Here is a 17,093-nt window from a genome sequence, read left to right as displayed (position 1 = left end):
ATTACTTATGTATCAGTTGACAATTGTCTGTATTCTTCCATAATACAACTCAACAACAGAGAAAACTCAAATTCTTCAGAAAAAGGGAATTCAAGCATTATTTCTTTGGCTTGGCTTCGCGGACGAAGATTTATGGAGGGGGTAAGCATCATAAGCATTTAACAATGAAATCAAAACCTCCACCAGTTGATTACACCCAAAGTTCCTTTAAAGGTTTGGGAAGGATCATGTGAAATGAAGGCCACAGAAGAAAATACAAATGCTGACAGCTTTACATTTGTCATAGACATTTATGGTGTTTTTTTTCCTGCTAAAAGTTGTCACTGAAAACTACATAAAACACTGTGGTTGTTATAGATGAAAACTAGTTTTGTTAATTTTAAGCATTTTGGGTTTTTTTTCCCCAAGATTATTTTTAATCAAACAAAAAATACTTTAGTTATTCAATAGATTCCTCAAAATATCAAAAGCAACTCTCGTAATCCCAATTTTTTTGTCACTGATTTAGTATTCAGGCAATCTCCAAAGTGCTAAAATATTTGCATAAAATCTACATTAGACAGCAAGAAAACAAGCATCATGTTATTGATAATCATTTTTATTCTATAATTGTTTTATATTACAGCAATATACAGGAAGATGATAAAATAAAATAAATCTACATCTTAAGTCAATAAATGTTACTGCTGACTCTCATCAATCAAATTCCAGCTTGCAACACCGCAAGGCAGATATTAGCACACGTAAAGGCTTGTCTTAAAATAAATTGGGCACCTTCGGTGCTGAAACCAGGAAGTAATCAAATTTTAAACAAATAACATTCTGCAAAGTAGTCATTTTGCAGATCTGATCTTTTAGGCTTTAACTTACCAGCAACAAGAGCATCTTTGGGCCAATGACTGAACCAATCCATGGTGCAGCCTGAAATGAGTGCTGGAAATTTCAGCGCTCGATTTCGGAATTTCTCTCCCACTGGTGAAAAGCAAAGCACAACATGAAGATTCTGAAGAACTCTAGTCATGAAGTAGTCATACAAGTTTTCAATGGTTGGTGGTCTGCGGGGATATTCTTTCTTCATTATAGGTGCCAAGTTACTTAGAACTTCATCAAGTTCATCCCGAGCAAACAAATTAGAAACCTAATGTCAAAATACAAACTCAATGTTACCATGTTAGAAGGAAATAACAAATGGTTGACAAGCTGCTGATGTGAATGGGCATGTAGTCCAATAAAAGTTAGGTTCAACTTCATTTCCGTGCCAAGCTAGCTACTATTCGGAATGCTGTTACCTATTCCTTCACTGTCCAGTTATTGAACATGTTATGGAGCGCAGATGGAAGAAAGAGTAGTGTCTTCCTTGGTTTTTTTCCTCATGAGAAGTTATTGCCACAGGGACTGTGATGGTGGCAATAAAAGTAATTATCAGAGTTCTGGAGTTATGAAAATTATTAAGATTTTCATCACAGCAATTGATTACTTTACCTCACCAGATGACAAAACGTTGTTCATATATTCAAGGAAAGATTCATCTTTGATTTCATTATCGCTAAAGATGAAAGTGATTCCCTTGCCTTGATAACCTGCAATTTTATACAAAACCTTCAAATCATCCATCAGGTTAGAGCTGTTGTATGATCTGAGAAAAAGATGAAGAAAATAATTTGCCTACTCAAATGAAATATATATTCCAAAATATCTGCAAATTAAGAAAACAAAACTATCACAGAAAAAGGATATTTAATGTCGGTATTCTTCAGGGCTTAAATACGGTGAAAAGCGTAGATAGCTTCAAGTTCTTACACAAAAAAAATGTCCTGATCTGGGACAAGCACATTGACACAACAGTCAGAAAGCACATTAATGCCTCTTCTTTTCAAATGGCTAAGGAAGTTCAGCATGTCACCCTTGTCCTTCAATAATTTTAACAAATTCGCCTTTGAAAGCATAGTTGCTGGATGCATCTCAGAGAGCCATGGGAACTGTTCTGCTCAAGATCAGAAGTACCTTTTTTGAAATCAATTTTTAAAAATTTCTTTTTTGTCTTTTTTTTCCATTGGTCTCTTGCATCCCGACAAGCGGAATAAAAGGGAATAAAGAGGATGCTAAATATCCGGTCATTGCTGATTGGTTATGTCAAGACACGCCGCATTTGACGAGCTCCCATTCAAAATCATTTTTTAAGAATGGAGGGAAAGGGAACCAGGGGATTATGGACTAATTAGCTTGACTTTGGTAGTTGGAAAAACGCTGGAGTTAATAATGAACAGAGAACTAGTCTAAGTCAGTGTGGATGTACAAAAGGGAAATTGTGCTTGACAACATTTCTGGAATTTTTTGAGCATGTGTCGCAGTCGCATACTTACCTTTATCGGGAGCGGTGCTGGCTGCCACTAATGATGTGACACATGAGAGTAATACTGCACATATGCAGGTGCATTAAGTTTCAGTGTATTTCAGATGCAGAAGGAGGAGAGTGAGAATGTCAGGATCACCCATGTGGTAGTGAGTCAATGAGAAGTTCGGAGGAGTCACGTGGTCGGGGAACTCCAGCCCTCTCCAGAAAAGAAAATAAAGACAGTGAAAAAACGAAGGCACAAACACAAAAACCAAAATAAAGTGAAAATAAAGGTGTGGAGAAAATGGCAGCGAAAAAAGAAAAGTTAAAAGCAACGGGAAGAAGAGAAGAAGAAAGGACGTCGGAAGAAGAAGGTGAAGGCCTTACCTGTCCGAGGAGGCCCGCCGCGGAGAGAGAAGCCCGCTCCCTAAGGTCAGTTGAAGTCCCGAACTTGGGACTACAAAAATGGCTCATGGAGCCAAGCAAAAGTGCGCAACCGCGCATGCGCGAGGAGTCGTGCATGCGCGATGCGCAAGACAAAAATAACACTGACGGGAGGGGGGACCAGCTGAGGAGTCGATCTCCACAGCTGAGATTGACAGCCACAACAAAACAGCAAGAGGAAAACACAGAAAATAACGAGAGCAAGAAAGAAGAGAGTAAAAAGAAATCAAAGAAACAACAGATGACCAACCCAGAGGAAGAAGACCAGCAGCAAGACACTTCTAATAAAAATACCCAACAAAATAAAACAAACAAACCAACAAGAAAACCAGAAGAGACAGAGGCAAAGGACACAGATCCTGGAGTGGACTCAGAAGAAGAAGGGGAAGAACACAGAGAAATGGAAGATGAAGGAAGGGCAAGACAATGGATATATTATTTTTTAAAGAATATATGGAATCAGTAAAAGAATGGCAGTCACAAGAATTCAGTGAAATAAAAAGAAGAGTAAAAAGTACAGAAGAAAAAATGAATAGATTAGAGATGATCATGTCAGATATAGGAAAAAGAGTGGACAAGGTGGAAGAACGAGAAACAGCCGTAGAAATGGAAGTAGAGGACTTAAAAAATAAATTAGACGAATCTGATAAAAAATTTAAAGAGACACAAGAGCTGTTAGCTCAGAAGATAGATATAATGGAAAATTATAGTAGAAGAAACAATATAAAGATAGTGGGCCTTAAGGAAGATGAAGAAGGCAAGAATATGAGAGAATTTATAAAAGAATGGATCCCCAGGGTCCTAGGAAGACCAGAACTACAGGAAGAAATTGAAATAGAAAGGGCACACAGAACATTAGCCCCTAAACCACAACCACAACAAAAACCAAGATCCATTCTAGTAAAATTCTTAAGATATACAACAAGAGAAAATATATTGGAGAAAGCAATGAGGAAAATAAGAGAAGACAAAAAACCACTGGAATACAAAGGCCAATTTTTTTTTTCTCTATCCAGATATAAGTTTTGAACTCCTGAAGAAGAGGAAGGAGTTTAATGCAGCAAAAATAATCCTATGGAAAAAAGGATATAAATTTATGCTAAAGTATCCAGCGGTACTTAAAATAGTTTTTCCAGGGCAGCAAAACAGACTATTCTTGGATCCGGAGGAAGCAAGAAAATTTGCAGAACAACTACAAAACAGACAGAGAGAGGAAGATATGTAACGAGAACAAAAATGACCACAAACTATATGTATGTGTGAATGTAGGTATATACATATATATATATATATATATATATATATGTATATATGTATGTGTATGTGTGTATGTATATATTTAAAAAAAATAGAATATAGGTAAGAACTAAGAAGGGAAAGAAAGGGAAAAAAGGAAGTATGGAGGGAATTAAGAGAGTGACCTTTGTTGTATATGAAAATTAAAATCTTTTCTGGGGGGGGCTGGGTGGGGAAGAGTTACGGTCACTGCGAAATCAGTTGATGCTTGCGAGTGAATTCGCAAATCCAAATGGAGAGGGGAGATGTGGTTGCCCGACAAGGGATAAAGGGCAACTCAGGAAGGGGAGGGGATAGTGGGGTTAAAGAAATTTGAGATAGGAGAATAAGGGAAATGTTTTATGTTTTAGAAATGTTGTCTTATAAAGTGTTCAAAAAAAGAAAGCAGAAATGGATAAGAAGGAAAGGTGATGATGAGGAAACGGAAAGGAAAGATAAACAAAGTATGAAATGGCTATGTTGAACTATATGACTTTAAATATTAATGGAATACATAACCAAATCAAAAGGAAGAAACTGCTAAATTTACTGAAAAAAGAAAAAAATCATATAGCATTCGTGCAAGAAACACAATTAACTGAAGTGGAGCACAAGAAATTAAAGAGAGATTGGATAGGGCATGTAACAGCAGCGTCATATAATTCAAAAGCTAGAGGAGTAGCTACATTAATCAGTAAAAATGTACCAATTAAAATAGAAGAGGAAATAATAGATCCAGCAGGGAGATATGTAATGATAAAATGTCAGATATATTTGGAGTTTTGGAATTTACTCAATGTATATTCACCTAACGAAGAAGATCAAAAATTTATGCAAGATATTTTTTTGAAGATAGCAGACACACAAGGGAACATACTAATAGGAGGGGATTTCAACCTTAATTTGGATTCAAACATGGATAAAACTGGGAAAAAAATTAACAGAAAGAACAAAGTAACCAAATTTATAATTAAATCGATGCAAGAAATGCAACTTTTGGATATATGGAGGAAACAACATCTAAAGGAAAAGGAATATTCATATTATTCGGGTAGACATAAAACATACTCAAGAATAGACCTATTCCTGTTATCAGCTCGCATGCAAGACAGAGTTAGGAAAACAGAATATAAAGCTAGAATATTATCGGACCACTCACCCCTGATATTGACAATAGAGTTAGAGGACATCCCTCCAAGAATGTATAGATGGAGATTAAACTCCATGCTACTTAAAAGGCAGGATTTTAGAGAATTAATTGAACGACAATTAAAATGTACTTTGAAATAAATACGGAATCAGTGAAAGATAAGTTTATATATGGGACGCAATGAAAGCGTTCATCAGAGGGCAAATAATAAGTTATGTAACCAAGATGAAGAAGGACTACAATCAGGAAACAGAGCAATTGGAAAAGGAAATAGCAAATATAGAAAAAGAATTAACAATGAAGGAAGACACAACTAAAAGGAGAGAATTGGCAGATAAAAAAATAAAATATGAAACTCTACAAACATACAAGGTGGAGAAGAACATAATGAAGACAAAACAGAAATATTATGAACTAGGAGAAAAAACGCACAAAATTCTAGCGTGGCAGCTTAAGACAGAACAAACTAAGAGAATGGTATTGGCATCAAGGAAAAAAAGACAAGCAAATCACATATAATCCAACGGAGATTAATGAAAACTTCAGAGAATTCTACGAACAATTATATCAAACTGAAAACGAAGGGAAAGAAGTCAAAATAGATGAATTTTTAACTAAAATTTAACTACCGAAATTACAAACAGAGGAACAAAATAAATTAACAGAACCATTTGGAACAGTAGAAATACAAGAGATAATAAAAAAAACTACCGAATAATAAAACACCAGGAGAGGATGGATTCCCAATAGAATTCTATAAAACATTTAAAGATTTATTAATTCCTATATAAAAACTACCGAATAATAAAACACCAGGAGAGGATGGATTCCCAATAGAATTCTATAAAACATTTAAAGATTTATTAATTCCTCCCCTCCTGGAAGTAATCAACCATATTGATAAAACACAAGCTTACCAGATTCATGCAAAACAGCAATAATTACAGTAATACCAAAGACAGGGAAAGATTCACTCACACCAGCGTCATATGGACCAATATCTTTACTTAACACAGATTATAAGATAATAGCTAAACTATTAGCAAACAGATTAGCCAACTATGTACCAAAAATAGTAAATCTAGACCAAACTGGATTTATTAAAAAAAGACGAACAACAGACAATATTTGTAAATTTATTAACTTAATTCATGTAGTAGAAGGAAATAAAGCTCCAACAGTAGCGGTTGCTTTAGACGCAGAGAAGGCCTTTGACAGCGTAGAATGGAATTATTTATTCAAAGTACTACAAAAATTCAGCTTACCAGAGAAATATATTAATTGGATTAAAGCATTATATAAGGGGCCATTGGCGAAAGTGACAGTAAATGGATTAATATCAAAACAATTTAACTTAAGCAGATCAACAAGGCAGGGATGCCCACTATCGCCCTTATTGTTCGCGTTAGCCATAGAACCACTAGCAGAACTGATAAGAACAGAAAATAAAATAAAAGGGATAAAAATAAAAGACAAGGAATATAAAATCAGTTTATTTGCAGATGACGTTATAGTATTCTTAACAGAACCAGAAATATTAATAAAAGAATTACATAAGAAATTGAAGGAATATGGAGAAGTGTCGGGATACAAGATTAACGCAAATAAAAGTGAAGCAATGCCAATGAATAATGCGGATTTCTCAAAATTTAAGAAAGAATCACCATTCAGATGGCAAACGCAAGCAATGCGATACCTAGGTATACAAATAAATAAAAATCTCGGCCTTCTATATAAACTCAATTATTATCCACCAATGAAAAAATTACAGGACGACTTAGAGCATTGGAAAGACTTACCACTAACACTAATAGGAAGGATAAACTGTATTAAAATGAACATTTTCCCAAGGATACAATACTTATTTCAGGCATTGCCAATACACTTGACAGAGAAATTCTTCAAGGAGTTAAAGAAAATAATAAGGAAATTTTTATGGAAAGGGGGGAAACCGAGGATAGCACTAGATAAATTAACAGAATGGTATAAACAAGGAGGCTTACAACTGCCAAACTTTAAAAATTATTATAGAGCCGCACAATTAAGATACCTATCAGATTTTTATCAAACAAGGGAAAAGTCAGATTGGACTAGATTAGAACTAGATAAAATAGGGGAGAAGATACCTGAACATATATTATATAAATGGGATGAAAAATTGGTATAATGTAGGAATTCTCCAGTATTACATCATCTGCTCAATATTTGGAAGAAGATTCATGTAGAAAGGAATAAAACAAATTACCAACTACCAAAACTAATACTGACGCAAAATCAGCTAATCCCTTTTACAATAGATAACCTTTCCTTTAGAGAATGGGAGAAAAAAGGGATCAAAAGAATAGAAAATTACTTTTCGGGAAATAAATTATCATCCTTTGAACAAATGAAGGATAAATATAACTCACGATACAGTGTTGGCATACTACGAACTAAAATCCTACTTGAAGGACAAATTGGGAAGCAATTTGAGGTTACCAGAGGGAAGTAATTTTGAATATGTGATTACAGACACAATGATAATCAAAAAATTTGTCACAAACATGTATATTAAACTACAAGAAAAGGAGAATGAGGAAACAAATGGTAAAACTAAACAAAAATGGGAACAAGATCTAAACATAAAGATAAAGAAGGAAACATGGGAGAAGTTATGCTCAGGAACTATGAGAAATACAATAAATACGAGGTTATGTATGATACAATATAACTGAATACATAGGCTATATATTACACCTCAAAAGTTAAATAAATGGGACCCAACAGTATCAGACAGATGTTTTCGCTGTAAAAAGGAAATGGGAACAACAATTCATGCAATATGGACATGTGAGAAAGTGAAAAAATTTTGGGAAGATCTAAATCAGATATTAAATAAAATCACAAAAAGCAATATACCAAAAAAACCCAGAGATCTTCCTCCTAAGTAACATAAAAAACAAAGAATTTGGACTTGATTTGGATGGTGCACAAAAAAGATTTGTTATGATAGCCCTCGCTGTAGCAAAAAAATGTATTATGTCAGCCTGGAAATTAGAAGATAACTTGAGAATATAACAATGGTATATAGAAATGAATAAATGTATTCCATTAGAAAAAATAACATATAATTTAAGAAATAATATTACAATATTTGAACAAATATGGGAGCCATACATGAAACATAATAGAGAAAACCTACCGGGGACATCTACCACCTAAAATGACAGAAGGAGAAGAGAATGAAAAGAACTGACTCAGTGGAATTTCTTGTTTGTTTTTATTGAGTGACAACATTGTTTGACGGGTTTAATGTATCCTATTTTCTGAACTTTAAATGAATGGGAGGGGAGGTAGGGAGGGAGGGAGGGGAGGAGGGAGGGGGGGGGGAGAAAACGACACTGTATATGTTCAAGAGGGAAAATGTATGTATCTTGATCAATGTGGTTTATAGTGTGAAAAATAAAAAATTTTAAAAAAAGAGAAGTTCATAGCTGGGTGGTGCATGGGGAGCTGAAGAATGCAATGTTGTGTATAAGGAATAAAAAAAGAAAGTAATTTTCACGGTGTGCAGAAAGAAATAACTAAGTGTATTCTTTATTTGTTTGTAAGCTGTGGTGAATCAGTGATGTTACGGATGTAACCAGCAGAGTGGTGTATTTGAACTTTCTAAAGGCCTTTGATAAGATTCCACACAAATGATTGATGTGCAAAATTAGAGAATGTGAAAAAGGAGGTGATGTATTGACATGGATAGAGAACTGGTTGGCAGGCAGAAAGCAGAGAGTGATAATAAATAGATCCTTCTCAGATTGGCAGACAATTAATAGTCAGGTACCACAAGCCTCATTGCCGAGACCCAATTTATTTACAATATATTATATATTAATGATTTAGACAAAGGAAATGTATGCAATATGCAGATGACAGTAAGCTGGGTGGCAGTGGGAACTGCAAGGAAGATTCTAAGAGAGGCCGCAGTGACCTGGACAGATGAGGAGAGTGGGCAAATGCATGGCAGATGAAGTATAGTAGAGACAAATGTGAGGTTATCTCCTTTGGTGGCAATGACAAGAAGTCAGATTACTATCCGACAAGTTAGGAAAATGAGAGTGCAACACGACTAGATGCATTATTCACAGAAGGTTGGAAGGTTGGAATGCAGATGGTGAAGAGCACATTACAAGGAACATTACAAACTTCCAAATCATAAAAATATCCTTGCCAAAACCTCACAACTGATTGGTATCTCTGAAAACTGTAAATATATCAATAATCATTAAAAAAGAAAAATATGTGTGTTTTACCTTGTCAGAGTGATTTGGAATGTCTTGTATCCAGCAATGAAGGATACCAGTTTAGTCAAACTTTGCTTGCCTGATCCACCTACACCAACCAGCAATGCATTCCCACGGGGCGTACGAATAATACGCGAAATCTAGTGATTAAAATAAATTATTATTTCACATAAGCCAAGATATTCATTGCAATAGAAAAGTGTCAGTTCAGCTTCTAGAAACTGCTTACATCAACACAAAGATAACCCAAATTATTTTGCTATCAATGAAATACTTTAGATGTACTTTTTTAAATTATGGGTAAATTTTAGAATCACTTCCAAAGGCAATTAGATATAAAAAGGACTGATTTTCAGGAATGTGGGAAAAGAAATGGGGTTAAAGATCTTAATTTGAACATGGTTTTAAAATGAGCCACTTGAGTACAATGGGTTAAACATCCTTTTTTTTCCCCATGCATAAATTCAAATAAATACCAGTATATGAATGGACATAAAGATTAGAAAGTTATATTTAAATGTCTGCATGTCAACCCCCAATGGGCGACATTTTAGGCTTCATTGACATGACCACAGGGCAGCTCAAAATATTTTTCAGGCAAAGCAGTATTTCTTGATGTTAGTAAAATGGGATTTAATTTGTTCTCAGTAAGATTATGAGGAAAATGCCATTGAAATTTCTTAAATAGTTGAGGAAAATGTTCTTACCAGTATAGGATGCAACATAGACAGCATGTTAATGATATCACCAAAGATGAGGAACAAAAAAAAACTCACCACAAATTATTCTATAGGTTTCCTTGGCATGTTATTGTCAAAATGTAAACAATTTGGCACTTTTGTGTAGTAAACATCTGACTCCACCTGGGCAATTTTTAAAATATTCTATCTATTGATATCACTTTTAAAGGCATCAGAAAGCTACCAAGCCTGCATAAAGTCATAAGCAGAAAGAAATAAAATATTGTGAAATAATCAATGAAGAAAAATACTTAAAAAATTGTACATCAGGTAGACCTGGAGAGAAAAAAATGAAAATCAAATGAAGAACTAAAATTTATACACAATTGAAAATCATTTTACCTTAACTAAATGTCTCATGGCATCCTTAAAAAAGACCAGGTCCAATCCAATTCCTCGGATACTTTCATTGTACTTTTGCAAAAACATATTTAGCCGATCCTTTAGATCATCAAAACTTCCAATAGGTTCATAGACTTTTGGCATATTAAAGTCAGCACCCTCTGGCTCATCTCCTTCAATACAAATTTATTTATTGTTTTATTCATCCATACCCATAAACTAATTCTTCTCTTTCACATCATGGATCGTTGTCCCATTAAGTGACAAAAAATAACTTTCATTTAAGATTTGATGTTTTTAAATGCATCCTTCCCCCATAAAACCACAGATGGGGGCATTTTAGTGCAGAGATCCTCCTTCCAACAACTTTATTCATCTCAAAACTCTACTTTAGCACAAAACATAAAATCCTGGAATTACTCAGATCAGGTGGGATGTGTGAAGAGAGAAACAGTATTAACACTTCAGGTTAATTACTTCTCAGGTGAACCATTCAGTTTGTCCTCTTTTAATTAATGCTGTCTGACCTATTTCCAGAATCAGCTGTTTTTAAAAAATTCTTTGTCCTGAATCATGGATTGTGGGTAGTGGTTAGGAGAAGAGGACATGTTACCTATTAGATTAAATAAACCGTTGAGGACACGTCATTTAAAGGCAAGTGAACTGTGAGCATCAAGTGCATGTGACATAAAGGTCTCAGACCTGAAATGATGATTATATATCTTTACTTCCTATGGATGCTGCAAGACCGGCTGAGTTCCTCCAGCATTTCTGTGTTTGACTACAATCACAGCATCTGCAGACTTGCACTTGATATTTACAGCATTGCTTGCCACTGAAAGATGTAAAGTCTATCAGAAGTGCTCTTGCCCTCCTGGGAGTCTTCCCAAATATTTTATTTTGCTACCCTGTTGCATTCATTGCCCTTCAGTTTTTTGGGGGCGGAACAAACTAATTTTTTTTTAGTATTTGCACAAAATGTGTAAACAATTTATCTGGTCTGACATCCTAAATCCTTAGCTTTATTGCAAGTGTTGAAAAAGCTGTGCTTTACAAGAGAAACACAAGCCCAGAGAAAGCAAAATTAGGTCCTAGCTTTTCAAACAGACTTTAACTGGTCCAAGTGTATGTGCTATTTGAGTTGAATGAATTACCTTTCGCCTCAGGTCCATCTCGTATGAAGTCGACAAAGTAAGCATTCACACCAACATCAACCATTGCCAGAGCTTCCTCCTTTAGCTCAATCTCAACTATTTTGGCTAATGCATTGTCAAACCAAGTTACATCTTCTGGATTGGTGAATCGATCAGCTATAACGCATCTACACTCATGTTTCCACAGCTTTAGAGCAACCTGAATATAGAGTTGAAACAAATGTTTAATTCATTGTTTGAACCATAATATCCAATAATTTGTAAATAATGATCAGCGAGGGTTGGTTGTACATTAGTGTTCCAATATTTTGATAATTATCTATGAACTCATAAGAAAATGTGATTTTTTTTTAGTTTTGTAAATTTAGGGTCCGTATGCAAAAATAATGAAATTAAAATTTAGAATTTATTTTAAAAATGTCTTGATCAGTGTTTTCCCTAAAAATATAATTATTTTATGATGTTTTTGAGGTCTTTGCATGTCAACTGGTACAATCTGATTTAATGATTTGTAATAGTTTCAAAATGAATATTTTATATATTAACTATGGGATTAGATTAACTAGGGTCTTTTTGTAGTTTTTTTTTATTTTTTAGATTTTAGTTAATATAAATAGATTTTCAACATATACTTGTTAATTTTTATTATGTAGCTGTTATAATGTTCTTAATTTTTGACATTATATATGCTGAATAAATAAAATATACAAAACAAAAGAAAATGTAGTCGTATGTTTGGGACAAAGACGCTATTTTACCCTGTGTTCCACAGTTTCACATTTGTAATCAAACAATTCACATGTAATTAAAGTGCAACTTCCAGATTTTATTCAAGGTTATTTTGTACATTTGGGTTTGGCCAAGAAGAAATTACATCACTTTTTATACATAGTCCCCTCATTTCAGAGGACCATAATATTTGGGATTTAGCAATGGTATGTATATTAAAGCTGCCCAACCCCAACCAACCAATTTTCCCCTGCAGCCGCTGCAACCGTGTCTGCCTGTCCCGCATCGGACTTGTCAGCCACAAATGAGCCTGCAGCTGACGTGGACTTTTTACCCCCTCCATAAATCTTCGTCCGCGAAGCCAAGCCAAAGAAATTTTAAATGTAGAATGTGGTGATACACCACTAGCCTACTGCAGGGGGGCAACACTGTACCTTCAGGAAGATCACTGGAGGACAGACAACACCTGGTCGGCTGTCAATCAGTTGACCTGAAAGAACCAAACTCCACCCGACCGGCTGGCAATCATCTGCTTGGGATATGAGCAATATCCGGCCCCTCTTGAGATTAGTCACTCGGGAACAGAGCACAGCTAGTAATAGCAGAGAATTTAAGCTGAATAAAACCTGTTGTTCAGTCTTTGAATCTTGTGTCTGCTTACTGTCACGAAAGTGCATCACAATTTATTCAGCTTAAATTTAACATGCTATGGAGAAGCTCCTAAGCGCCAGGAACCTCGAAATCGACCCTCGTCACCCAGAAGCGCAAGTACACTTCGAAATCTGGAGGTACACAGTCGAGGCAGTCATCGAGGCACACCCCAACGTCCTAGACGCCAACAGGAGGAAGCTCGTGCTGCTCTGCTTTAAGTTAGGTCCTCGAGCCTTCCAGGCCCTCAACGACTGCTCAGAATACTCAGAAGTGATGGACACTTTGGAGACCATGTACAAGCCCCCAACAAACATGGTACCTCCTGAGTATTCGTGCCCAACAGCCAGGAGAGACAGCCGAATCCGACCTGGGAGCCCTGGGTGACCTGGCTTGACCGTGTCTGGCAGAACCTGGAGTAAGCGAAAAGGAGATCGATAGGATGGTCAGTGACGTCTGTGTTCGAGGCCTGTGCTCGAGAACCATCCGACAGAAGCTGCTAGAGGACAATATTTATTCCCTGGCCCGAAGTGTGGAGGTAGTCTGATCCCTGGAAGCAGCAGTCCTCCACACTGAAGCCTTCAACTCCCGACTTCCTCAGGACTCCATGTGGATAGTCCAGACCACAGCTGTGACCCAAAACCAGCTAGTAGATGAGAGCATCACTGCCGCAGGTGCCCCACACCCGTGTAAGTACTGTGGGTCCTGGTGTTTGTCAGATCGACGATCACACCAAAACTGCCCAGCCAGAAATCAGTACTGCTCAAAATGTGGCAAGAAAGGCCATTTCGCTAAAGTATGCTTTTCTAAGCCTGCCAGCAGCTCAATGGACCTCTATGACCCACCGCCCTCCTACCCGGGCCCTGCCACGTGCGAATGCTGGGCGGTGCTGTTGCCCGCGCAACTACTTCCGTCTTCCCTGGCGTTGGAAGCCCCACTTCCGCCCCTGCCGGGAACGATCATCGCATGCTCACCATGAGCGCCACATCGCCCACGGCGACGCCAGCCCCGGACTACAATGATGTCACTTCCGCCTTCTGGAATGGCACCACTTCCGCCTCCCATGATGATGTCACCACCACCGACGGCCAACGCGATAACATCACCTCCTTCGACAGACGACGTGATGATATCAGTTCCTCCCGCATGAATGGTGTGACTGATGGGCAAGCCCAGCCATGCCGCTGCCACGCACCCCAAGTGGTGCCACCATCTTGTGCTGAGCGGGCGACGGTGCCACCGCCACCTTGGGCCACCCAGGCCTACCCTACCCACACCGACGACTCTACTCGCATCGACAATGACAATGATATGGTCAACACGGGCACCAACCAGACTGCCCTCCCAACACATCCCACGCCTGTAGATGCCACTGATCGCCAATCACCGCACCCCACGCCTACAGAGGACGCCACCAGCTGCCACTCGCCTCAACCATCGGGGAGCAGCGACTCGGACCCCAAGATGGTCCTAGTGGCCACCACACTGACGAGACATTCCATACAGCCTCGGGCGCTCCATGATGGACATCACTATTAACGGTCAGGTAACAAAATGCCTATTCAACAGCAGCAGGCACCGAGAGTTTCATACACCCAAATGTGGCCCGAACTTTGAGACTCAAAATCTACCTTACCACCTTCACTTTCGCCGCCCAGGACCACGCTGCTCCGTTGATCTGACTGTGGGGTGGGGGGGGGGGGGGGGAGTCATACAACGGGTTCAGGCTTCTAGTCATGCCCAAACTCTGTGCCCGAGTCTTCCTGGGCTTAGACTTCCAGTGCCACCTGCCGAGCATCACCCTCACTTTGGTGGGCCCCTACCCCTGCTCACACTCCACTATTTACAACCCGAGGGGTAACGTGCAGGTGGAGTGAGAGAACAGGGTAATCTGGAAGCTGGTCCGTGGACTACTAGCAGGACCCCCTCCCTGAAGTGCTCCACGCCATCAGGTTGCTTCTGTGCATGGCTACCAATGAGACCCCTCATGAATGCCTGTTCTTGTTCCCTAGGAAATCAGCAACTGGAATCTCCCTCCCAGCATGACTAACATCCCCAGGACTGGTGCTCCTGCATAAACATGCACGGGCCCACAGGGCCGACCCCCTGGTCGATCAGATGTTCCTCTTACATGAAAACCACAACTACGCCTATATCAGGTACCCCAGCGTCAGGGAGGACTCTGTCTAGACCAGGGATCTGGTACCACCGGGAGCACCCACTGCTGAACAACAGCCTCCACCACCCCAAGACCATGCCGGCCTGACGCATCTCCCCTGTCCTGGACATCTATGGGACACCCAGGACCACGCTTTCCCCACCTTATGCACCCCTTACACACTCAAACCACGGGGAAAAACCTCTCTTCCCCACTCCTTCAACGCCTCACACACGTTCCGACTCAGGCCACCCTGGCCACCCCACCACGCTGTGCCATGCCAGCCGCTCCGGGACCCGGCTCAGCCGCTCTGGGACCCGGCCCAGCCCCCCCCCCCCCACCCCCCGACTAGCCCTCGCGCACCCTCGCCAATCTTTAACCAGGTGCCAACCCTGCGACAGTCACAGAGACTCCGACGGTCGCTGGACCATCTAAACTTGTAAATATATATGGTCCTGTGGAAGATTGTTATGTAACCTTCCCCCCCCCCCCCACCACCCCGGGACAATTTTAAAGAAGGGGGTGAATGTGGTGATACCTCACTAGCCTATTGCAGGGGGCGACGATTATACCTGTAGGAAGATCACTGGAGGACAGACAACACCTGGCCGGCTGTCAATCAGTCGACCTGAATAGACCAAACCCCATCTGTCTGGCTGCCAATCATCTGCCCAGGATATAAGCCACATCCGGTCCCTCTCGAGGTCAATCACTCGGGAACAGAGCACAGCTAGCCACAGCAGAGACTTTAAGCTGAACAAAGCCTGTTGTTCAGTCTTTGAATCTTGTGTCTGCTTACTGTCACGACAGTGCATCACATAGATATGCAGCACGGTAACAGGCCATTTCAGCCCATGAGTCTGTGCCACCCAATTTACATCCAAATAACTTATACCCCCAGTAGTTTTCGAACAGTGGGAGGAAAACACAGTCCCCGGGGAAAACCCATGCAGATGTGGGGAGAATATACAAACTCCTTACAGACAGCACGGGATTTGTACCACAGACGCTATTGCTGGCACTGGAAGTCCGACTCCTGCTTGAGTATTACGTGCTGGAACGTAGAAATGCAAAGCTGTGTTCCCCTGGAGAAAATTATTTACAACTTAAGAAAAAAAATACAATATTTTCATGAAGATTTGGCAACCAAACCTAAATTCCATGGGAGCACAATTATAGGGAGGATTGTCATGTCTCGCTGCCCTGCCCTCCCCGTCTGTCCCTTGATTGGTGAGGGGAGTGGGGCGGGGGGTACATCCCATCTCAACCAGGAAAAAAATCAAGAGAACAGCCTGAGCACTGCCTGCCGTGACAAACCCATAAACCCTGATGTATATTTTATACCTTTGTTGTGAATGTCCTGAGTGTTATGTGTAATTGTGATTGGTTGAATATTAAGTGTTAAATGTGAAGGGTGTAGGGGGGAGAAAAGGGGAAGGAAAAGCTTGAACTCTACAAGAAATTTTGTATAAAATTGACAATTGTAAATTGCAATTGACATTGTTAATATTAACAATGTTGATAACTGAGTTTAAGTTTAGAAAATCATAAATAAAATATTCAAAACATTTTCCGGTTTTTCCACACTATATTTCCTCCAGGTACCCACCTTCTTCCCTTCCTTCCTCCGATCAGAGTCCAACTTCTTTAGCCCTCTGCGTCTTCCTCCTCTGAGCTTCTTGTTTTTTTTTCCCCATTTTTCCCCACCTGCCAACTGAATTCACCCATCTCCACCAACCCCTCCCCCCCCCACCTTTTATTTGTGAATCTGTTTCTTGCTATTCCTAATTAAGGGTTTCACCCAAAAACAACAACCATCTTTTGTCCTTCATAAATGACGC

The 17,093-nt window shown here is 39.1% G+C and overlaps 1 protein-coding gene across 10 annotated transcripts in view; it reads right to left on the bottom strand.

Moving 5' to 3' along the window:
* dnah5 (dynein, axonemal, heavy chain 5) overlaps positions 1 to 17,093 on the bottom strand; it is a 343,529-nt gene that overhangs the window by 84,703 nt on the left and 241,733 nt on the right. For all 10 annotated transcript variants that reach the window (XM_069914173.1, XM_069914167.1, XM_069914169.1 and 7 more), the window contains 5 exons: positions 11,718 to 11,916; positions 10,564 to 10,736; positions 9,491 to 9,621; positions 1,483 to 1,636; positions 871 to 1,138 (listed from right to left, as the gene is read on the bottom strand). In XM_069914173.1, the coding sequence (XP_069770274.1) occupies positions 871 to 1,138; positions 1,483 to 1,636; positions 9,491 to 9,621; positions 10,564 to 10,736; positions 11,718 to 11,916 (925 nt within the window). The remainder of the gene's footprint in view (positions 1 to 870; positions 1,139 to 1,482; positions 1,637 to 9,490; positions 9,622 to 10,563; positions 10,737 to 11,717; positions 11,917 to 17,093) is intronic.

This window comes from Narcine bancroftii, chromosome 1 (genome assembly GCF_036971445.1).
Source record: "Narcine bancroftii isolate sNarBan1 chromosome 1, sNarBan1.hap1, whole genome shotgun sequence".
Lineage (NCBI taxonomy): Eukaryota > Metazoa > Chordata > Chondrichthyes > Torpediniformes > Narcinidae > Narcine > Narcine bancroftii.
Note: the sequence above shows the minus strand (reverse complement) of the source record. Positions and strands in the feature narration are given on the sequence as shown.